We start from the raw sequence: 10,282 nt of genomic DNA on the forward strand, positions 1-10,282 counted from the left end.
TCCTTTCTAATTTTTCTGTGATAATACCATTGATTGATCTTTTACTATTTGTTATTCTAGCATACCAATAAAATCAACTATGTTTTAATTTTTCAATTATTTATTTTTAATTTTAAAATTATATATAATCTGATAATTATGGAATTTAAAAATTAATAAGGTAAATTCACCTTTTATAATTTATTTTTTTGCAAAGAACACTGTCTCAAGTTATAATTATGAAACTATAGTTATAATATAACATAAAATAGTAAACCAAGTCGTCTTACTTATCATCCAAGTAACCGTGCCTATATGATCACATTGATGGTGTGCACACGTAATCCCCTAGACTATATTTGCGAAGTGATTTTGCTACATGTTCTCTCTGTAATCAATTTAACTAAATAAATATGACATGACTACTAAAATTGATGACAAGACTTCTTGAAAAATATGACAAGGATAATTTCATTTAATGTTGATTTATATTTTTGACAAACTTATTAGAATAAGGTAATAATTCATATATTACATTCAATATTGATATTGGTAGCCTTTTTTTAAATATGGTAATACCTCATATATCATCTATAAAATAAATATATTCACATATAACATTTCAAATTTTGAAATATTATTAGTTTGTGTAATTATACAATTTGTATTACTAAAGCTTTCAAAAAATTTTACAATTTTTAAAAATTTAAATATATAATTTTAAGATCATTTGTTTCTTATATATCTACAAATATTATAAATATTGTTTAGGTTAAATTTTTGATAGTTAAACAATTTTATATTATTTTTATTAGTTTTATACAAATTGATTTAATATATATCAAATCTATATTAAATATTAGTAAGAAAATAGTAAAATATATAATATTTTATAAAATTTATTTTTAAATATAAGTTATATTTAAAAAAAATTTTACTGCACATAGTGCAGGAAAATACCTATCAACTATATAACAAAATATAAAAAAATTATTATTCAAACGCAAAAGTTTATTAAATTCAAATCCCACAGGTTGACCAATAAGACAGTCGTGGGGATCACTCGGTCTAATAGCGTGAATTTTTTTATTGAAGTTCCATTGTTGATTTTTTTCTTTCGTGAGAATATGATTATTTGGAAGTTATTAGGGTGGGGTTCTTAGCGGAATATAAGAACTCGTCTCTTAATTTTTAACTACAAAAGCTAAGAACCGGCTCTTAAAACTCTTATTTAAGAACCAGTTCTTAGCTTTTTTAGTTAAAAATTAAGAGACGGTTTCATATATTCCGTTAAGAACCTCATCCTAAGAATCCTCCGATGATAATCATGCTCTTATACAATAACATACAGTTTATCATATCATTTTGATAAAAATAATCAAGTTCAACTATCAAATCCGATTAATGACCTAAGTAATTGGCGGTGGTTTAAAGAAACACAAGAAGAAGAAGAAATAAGGGAAGCTCTAGCGTAGCTTCATTAATGGCCGATTCTGGACCAGCCAGCTTCTTGACGAAGGCCAATGCCATACTTAGAAAAAACTTAACCTATCAGGTTCAGCGTCCTCGTTTACCCTAGTAAAACATAAATCCATAATTACATATACATGCATATATGAGTTTATTATTTTTTCTTGTCCTTCATTCTGAAATACCTGTTGCTTATTAAACATTGTGAATTGCGCAAAAGTAGAATCCCCTAGACTATATTTGCGAAGTGATTTTGCCACATGTCATTTCTACAATCAATTTCACGAAACAAATATGACATGGCTATTGAAATTGATGACATGTCTTATAACTTAATATGTCATGGACAATTGCATTTAATGTTAATTTATATTTTTGGTAAACTTTTTAAAATATGGTAATAACTCATATATTACATTTAATGTCAATTTATATTTTTGGAAATTTTTTTATAATATGAGAATAACTCATAAATCATCATTAAAATAAATATATTCAAATATGGCATTATAAATTTCGAAATATAATTTAATTATATATTTTTAAATTATACAATTTTATTACTAAAATTTTCAGAAATGAATACAATTTTTTTAGAAAATTATAAAAATTTAATCGTAAAATCACTATTTTCTTATATATCTACAAATTTTATAAATATTGTTTAATTTTAATTTTGGTAATTATGCAACTTTTACAAATTTATTTAATATATTTAATTAAATTAAATTGATGGAAAAATCTATCTAAGATTATAATTTCAAATATATACATGCATATTCTTACATATAATTTTTATGTTTAATTAAATCAAATTTATATTAAAATATTGATACGAAAAAAGAAAATTTACAATATTAATAAAAATTTATTTTAAAATATAATTTATATTTATCTGTTAAAAAATATTTTAAATTTTTCTACACACCTAGTACTCTATAAATTCGAGGGTCTAAATTTTTTCTAAAACATTCATGGTGAGAAAAAATATGAATGAATGATCCCACTGAATTGTTTTGCAGAAACAGAACATAAGGAGCAACATTCGGCTCATCATGATCCCTTTCTACCTCTGCGTGGTTTTAGTGGGTATTCAAGCTCTTTTTGATTCACAGGTCAACAAGTCACTCGATAACCAATGTGGATGTAAATGCATTCACAAAACCGGAGATGAAAAATGCCAAATGGTCTGTGGTGTAGAATATTCGACTCGTGATCAAGGAGTCTTTTGTGCCATCCCAAATCCACAACCATGGCCTAGCTCCTTTGGTTCTTATTCCGCTTCCTCGGTACAGTGTTGTTGATGCCAATCTCACTGATGTATCGTGCAGGCAAAGAAACAATTGCCCTGTAACTATACTTTTAACTGGGACTAATCAATCTCTTGGCGCAAGTATACATGCTTCTCTCTTCTTTTGGTATTCTTCAATCATATTCAACACTGATAGAACTCATGATGTTAATGTTTTTTCCAGCTTTGTCTAGAAATCTTCTTCTCAGGAGGTCTTTTGTAACGAACTACTATGATCTCTTGTTTAGTTTAGCAGAAAATGTATTGGTAAGTTCTCTCTTGTCTGTTGATATTTTTTTGTTGTTGTGTGAATAATATCTCTCTGTCTTCTCACTTCGCCTTTTTTTTTTTTACTTTGAGTTGATGTTTTCAGGCTACAACATATAAAGGAAGTGCCACCAATTATCTTGATGCAGGGATTGTATCAGATCGATTCATATACAACCTTCAACCTCGGTGCACTCAAAAATCCAATTTTTCATTCTCAGTTGGACAACCACCTCTCAATTTTACTAAAGGTATAAAATTTCCAGGGTGATAACATATCTCACAGCATATGCATATATTTCAAGATTGTTAAGAAGAACATATTGTCCTTACTCATAGTTATCATCTGAAGAAATACTTTTCAAGTGGATTGACTATGTTCTTATTTTGCGGAAACAAGAGATAAGATGCGTTCAAGGGTTGAACCTTTGGAGAAATAGCTCCAGAGAGGTTAATAGTGAAATTTTCAGAGGTTATCAGAAAGGAAATCCTGAAGGGAAGATAAATGAGATTGTTGCAGGTTCTTATACTTGTCATTTATTTGTAATGATCGATTAGCTTGCACATAAAATTTTCTGAATGATTTACTTTTTATGTTTTGGTTGCCTTAGCATATGATCTGTTGGACACAAATAAAACTAACTTCAATGTGAATATCTGGTATAACGCAACGTACCTGGAAGATTCAGGAAATAGGCCTCCTAAGTTGCTCCGAGTTCCCCGCTTAGTTAGTTTGGTAAGAAACTAAGTGATACACTCAACAACATCATTTTATTCACCATTTTTTTATTGAACAGATTCTCAGACTCTACAAAACTGCAGGTGTCAAATGCTTATCTTGAGTATTTGAAAGGCCCAAGGACAAGGATATTGTTTTAGTTTGTCAAACAAATGCCTAAACCAGAAACTAAACTTCGTTTAAACATCGCTTCTCTGATTGGTGCTGTTTTCTTCACATGGGTTATTCTTCTTCTGTTCCCTGTAAGCTCATTTTAAGTGGACTGCTTCAGGCTCTTACATTATGATCATCTTGTAAATCTTAGAAACAATTTGCCAATTTTCTTTCGCAAAAGGGTATGAACCTCACCGACGAGCAAATGACGACTAACACTCTTAGATTACCTAATAGGGATCTAAAGGGTCATGGATTCAATCTACTCTCCTAAAAAACGTTAATTTAAAATGGTTTGTGTCTCCCCATGGGGGATGTACGGACTTTCGGGACTAGAATCTGTTGACTTTAAAAAAAAGTTATCAAGCTTAAGACATGAGGTTAATCACAATAAGGGTTTTATATGCAGGTGATCTTGACCACACTGGTGTATGAGAAGCAGCAGCGTCTAAGAATTATAATGAAAATGCACGGGCTAGGAGATGGTCCATATTGGATGATTTCCTACGCCTATTGTCTCGACATATCGACAGTATGCGTTATATGCCTCATGATATTTGGGTCAGCAATAGGTACTGAATCATTCCACATCTATTATTGATCAATTGTTTTTCTATGTGATTGTTATAGCAGCTATAGTTCCTTGCAGGGCTTAAGTTCTTTTTGCTAAATGATGTCAAAAGAGAAAATACAATCTCGTGCCGTCTTATTAATCTCACAAAAGGTTTATATACATAAGAGGGTAAGCCCTCGTATCATCTCCATATAAGGAATATTCACATATTGACAGATATGATTAATATATTATACGATATTTATATATGAGTCTTCAATACTCCCCCTCAAGTTGGAGTATAAAGATCACGAATGCCCAACTTGTGACACAAGTACGCGAATTGTTGTGAACCCAATGCCTTGGTCAAGATGTCAGCAGGCTGCTCCGTCGTGCTGATATAAGCTGTAGCTATTTTACCCTCTTGAATAACATCTCGAACAAAATGACAATCCACCTCCATATGCTTAGTTCGTTCATGGAAAACTGGATTCGATGCTATGTGTAGTGCTGCCTTATTATCACAATGTAGACGCATCGGACCCTTATGCTCGACATCGAGAGCTGATAGTAGTTGCCTATCCCATAGTAATTCACGTGTAGTAAAACCCATCGCTCGATACTCTGCCTCAGCAGATGAGCACGATACTGTCGGCTGCTTCTTTGTCTTCCACGCAATAGGCGAGTCTCCTAACAGAACAACATAGCCTGTGAGCGACCTGCGAGTTATAGGACATGCCGCCCAGTCCGAATCACAAAATGCTTTGAGAGATAAGTCAGAGTCTGAACTCAATAATATACCCTGGCCTGGACATCCTTTAAGATAGCGTACAACCCGAATCGCAGCCTCCCAATGCTTAGTACGTGGGTGTTGCATAAACTGAGTTAAGATATGCACCGCATAAGACAGCTCTGGTTGAGTATAATTCAGATAAACCAAGTGACCCACTAATCTTCTATATCCTTCTGGATCACGAAAAAAGCTCCTTCACTTGTAGCTAACTTGTGATTTTGTTCCATTGGTGTCGCAGCCGGCTTACTCGCTAAAAGACCACTCTCTGAAACAATGTCGAGAGCATATTTGCGCTGAGATAAGTAGATTCCTGCATCAGATCGAGCAACTTCGATTCCAAGAAAGTATTTCAGTGGCCCCAAGTCTTTCATGTGAAAGCACTGACTCAAGTATCCTTTGAACTTCTTAATCTCGCCTGAATCATTCCCACCAATCAACAAATCATCCACATAGATAAGAACATACAGTCGCATAGTTCCACGCGTTAACACAAACATTGAGTAATCAGACTTCTTCTGAACGAAGCCATACCCTTTTAAAGCTGCAGTAAGCTTAGAAAACCAGCAACGAGGAGATTGACGCAGTCCATATATTGACTTCTTCAGTTTACAGACCTTGTTCTTATCTTTTGAAGCAAACCCCGGAGGTAACTTCATATATACGTCTTCCTCAATATCTCCATGGAGGAATGCATTGTGAACATCCATTTGATAGACCTCCCATTTCTTGACAGCCGCTATTTTCAAAAACGTCCTCACCGTAGTCATCTTGATAACTGGTGCAAATGTCTCATCATAATCAACTCCCTCTTCTTGTCTATTTCCTTACGCGACCAACCTTGCTTTATATCTTTCAATCTCACCATTTGCCTTGTATTTGATGGTAAAAACCCAGCGACATCCAATCGCCTTCTTTCCCGGTGGAAGGTCTGTAACAAACCATGTGTCCTTTGTCTCAAGAGCATCAACCTCACCTGAGATTGCATTGCGCCATCTTTTATCTTTCACTGCCTCAGCATACGATTTAGGTATATATCCTTCTGTAACAGCTGCAAGGAATGCACTATGCGCACCAGAGAATTTGTCACACGATACATAGTTAGAGATCGGATATAGTACTGTACCTTGGCTCGAAGACGCTGTATTAGGCGGAGCAGGGGAGAGTGGAGAAGGTTCTATGGAGCATCAAGCATTATAAACCATGTAATCATTAAGGCGAGTCGGTTTGGTTTTCATACGCTGACCTCTTCCCAGATTTGTATCTTCCACAGTAACTGGTGTAGTTTCAACAACCTCTTCTTCTACATTAACACAGGTTTCGACGATATGATCACTCCCCATGTCCTCAACAGTAGGTGAAGATAAAACTCTCTGAATCTCCAAAAAATCTTCATCGTACACAACTGCTTGTGGAGATGAGTGTGTTGTCAATGGAGTTGACTCATCTGAAGCTAGTGTAGCAAAAGGGAACTCAGATTCATTGAACACCACATCTCGAGAAACAAAGAATTCTTTCTTTTAGATATCATACACACGCCATCCCTTCTGTCCAAATGGATACCCAACGAACACACACCGACGACCCCTCTCTCCAAATTTATCTTTATGGCAAGACTGTTTATGGGCAAAGCACAAGCTTCCAAATACCCGTAACTGACTAAAATCCGGTGTCTTCCCATACAACATCTCGTACGGCGTCTTACCTTGAAGTAAGGTTGATGGAGTCCTATTAATAACATGACAAGCTGCCAAAACACACTCTCCCCAAAATCTTATCGGTATACTTGCCTGGAACATCAATGATCTTGCAACATTTAGAATATGTCGATGTTTTCTTTCGACACGTCCATTTTGTTGAGGCGTGTATACACAAGATGTCTGGTGTAGTATTCCTTCCTTACCGAAGTATGATTTTAAGCACATAAATTCTCCACCGTTGTCGCTGCGAAGCACTCTAACCTTCTTCTCAAATTGGCGCTCTACCATAGAGAAAAAATTTATGAGTGTTCCAGCAACTTCACTCTTCTCCTTAAGTAAATAAATCCATACAGCCCGAGAATAGTCATCAACTATTGTGAGGAAATAAGCTGATCCATTTGAGGACAATGTCCGATAAGCACCCCATATATCACAATGAATTAAGTCAAAAACACCATCAGCTTTATTAGAACTTTCATGAAAAGAATCTCGGGTTTGTTTGGCCCTCAAACAAATATCACAACTCAAATCCGACTCAACTAGTTTTCCAACTTCAACAGTACTCGATAAATAAGATAAAACACGACTAGAAGGATGCCCGAGGCGACGATGCCAAAGATTATGAGATCTAGAACTCATTGCCTTGTGTATCCTTGTGCCGATGACTCCTCTAAAGACATAGACCCCTCCGCACTCTTCACCCGCTCCAATCAGCGTCTTCGTAGTACGGTCCTGCAATATACACAATTCATCAGTGAATGTAATTGATCCCTTAACAGCTTTAAGCAACTTTGCTACTGAGATCAAAGAACAAGTCAAGTCTTTAGAATATAAGACTCCTTTTAACCATAAATCTCCTCCTAGACACAAATCTCCATGTTTTATGGCTAAGGCACTCTTGCCATCCGGTAAACCAATATCACAAGGAGCAATATCAGTAATATTAGACAAATAACTCAGATTCCACGTCATATGGTGCGACGCACCAGTATCAATAATAAACTCTGCATATTTTTTCTTACCATTCAGCTTTTCACTACTCTCTGCATTTTCTGATTTTTGAGATGACAGAAAACTGAGAAGAGCAGTCCATTGATCATCGTTAAGTTGCGGAAGAGAATGACGATCGTATGAACTTTCCTTCTTTGCTGAATTTGCTAAGACGTGAGGCATTTGTGCCATGTGGGCACGTCCATAGGTTCCGCGACCTCCACTGCGGCCTGCTGCACCCTGCTCTATCTCATCCTCCTTTTCTGGTTTTGTTAGTGTTCCGTCAATGAAACCCAAATTTCTCTTGGTGCGCAAGGCGTTCCGCACATGCTTTGCCCAATCCTCGTAGTTTTCTCCCTTTAGTTGAACCGTCGTTATCACGTTTCCTGGTCCATCTGATGGATGAAGGTAAAATGGTGACAGAGTTTTCTTCTCCATCCCTGTCAACATACCAGCGCCGCCTTCCGCAAGCCCTTCGTCATCTTTCTTTGTCCCCATCGTTTCTTTCTGCAAAATTTTCTTCTCTTTTTTTCTGGTTAATTCTCTATGAACATTTGTGGCTCTGATACCATGTCAAAGAGAGAATACAATCTCGTGCCGTCTTATTAATCTCACAAAAGGTTTATATACATAAGTGGGTAAGCCCTCGTATCATCTCCATATAAGGAATATTCACATATTGAGAGATATGATTAATATATTATACGATATTTATATATGAGTCCTCAATAAATGACTACAGCCTCCATTTTGTCTTCTATTTTCTCTACATAAATCTGCAAATCTCTGTTGCCTTTCTAGCTTCCTCAGCATTTTCAAAGGTTGAGACAGCATCAGGTACAAAAGTTAGACCTTTTAGAAATTTTCTAATGAACATGTAGGTGCTAAAAAGGAACACATTCTGTTGTAGTTGTTGGATACATATACGTGTTTGGATCTGGGTTATTGGGCTGGTTTCTCTTCCAGTTTCTTATTGAAGATTTATCGTATCCCAGTAAGCTATCAAGATCACTTATTATGTCTTCCAGTTTCTCTTGTTCGTGTTTATTCTCACTATTAACCACAATGCTAACAAAGTCTTCACTTTCTGTTTCCAGGACACTGGATTTTTGTCATGGAGCTGTATCCTGGCTTTTCTTTATTCCGCGGGTTGTATGAGTTCTCTCATTATGCTTTTCAGGGAAACTTGACTGGGAGGAATGGAATGATGTGGAAAGATTTAAGTGAAAGCTCAATGGATAAAGTTTTCTACATCATTATAGTTGAATGGTTTTTCTTACTTATTTCAGCATACTATATCGATAAGATGTCTTCATCAGGAAAAGGCCTTTTGTTCTTCTTGAAAAAACCTTTTGAGAAATTTCTTTCCCCACAAAGGCCTTGTTTGCAAAACCAGGTCTCTACAGTTGCCGTAGAAATGGAGAAGCTAGATGTCATTCAGGAGGTATAAGTCACAACACATTCCATGTTCTTTAGTTCTCTACTTGTTTCTGATTATAACATTGTTGCAATCAGAGTGAAAAAGTTGAGAAACTGATGCTTGAGCAGAGCATAAGCCATACAATTGTATGCAACAAAATGAATAAGGAGTATCCAGGTAGGGATGGAAACCCGCCAAAAATGGCGGTTCGAGGGTTGTCTTTCGCTGTTCCTTCGGGAGAGTGCTTTGGTATGTTAGGGCCCAATGGTGCCGGGAAGACCTCATTCATCAACATGGTCAGTACCCAAATGGACAGAAAATCTTTTGAGCTTAGCCTCTGCCTAGAATAAGAGAGTTTAGTATTGTTGTACTTTTGTGGCCAGATGACTGGGCTTGTGAAACCGACATCAGGGTCAGCGTTTGTACAAGGTTTGGACATATGCATGGATATGGACAGAGTATACACAAGCATGGGTGTATGTCCACAACACGAGTAATTGTTTAAAAAAAAATTTTTTTGTTATGTTCACTATATAGAAAAAATCATCTTGTTGTTTTATGATTCCCTTATGCCTACTGTAAACCAGCTTACTCTGGGAAACACTAGTGCTGTTCGTTTCATTGACGCAGGTTCCTGCGGCTGCGGCTGCGGCTGAGTCTGCGGCTGCGGCTGCGTCTATTCCTTTGGTTGTTGTTCGTTTTGCAGCCGCAGATTCAGCCGCAGCCGCAGCCTCAGACGCAACTTGTTGTTCGTTTCTAAGACGCAGGACATTGCCGCAGCCGCAGCCGCAGACGCAGAAAATAGATTTAGTTATGTTCGTTTGGTTGCCGCAGACGCAATTTTCATTTATTTCATATTTTAATTTTATGAATTTTGTGAATTTATACAATTGTATTTTAAATAAATAAAATGTAGATTTAAATTTGTAA

At 35.8% G+C, this 10,282-nt stretch overlaps 1 protein-coding gene across 1 annotated transcript; it reads left to right on the forward strand.

Annotated features, from left to right (window-relative positions):
- The first annotated feature begins 9,235 nt into the window (after window positions 1-9,235).
- Window positions 9,236-9,849, forward strand: LOC106334851 (ABC transporter A family member 7-like). Its single transcript, XM_013773233.1, has 3 exons — window positions 9,236-9,376; window positions 9,448-9,648; window positions 9,736-9,849. Exons 1-3 carry the CDS (start codon window positions 9,239-9,241, stop codon window positions 9,847-9,849), a joined length of 453 nt encoding a protein of 150 aa, XP_013628687.1. The 5' UTR covers window positions 9,236-9,238.
- The last annotated feature ends 433 nt before the right edge of the window (window positions 9,850-10,282 follow it).

Source organism: Brassica oleracea, chromosome C1, assembly GCF_000695525.1.
Source record: "Brassica oleracea var. oleracea cultivar TO1000 chromosome C1, BOL, whole genome shotgun sequence".
Lineage (NCBI taxonomy): Eukaryota > Viridiplantae > Streptophyta > Magnoliopsida > Brassicales > Brassicaceae > Brassica > Brassica oleracea.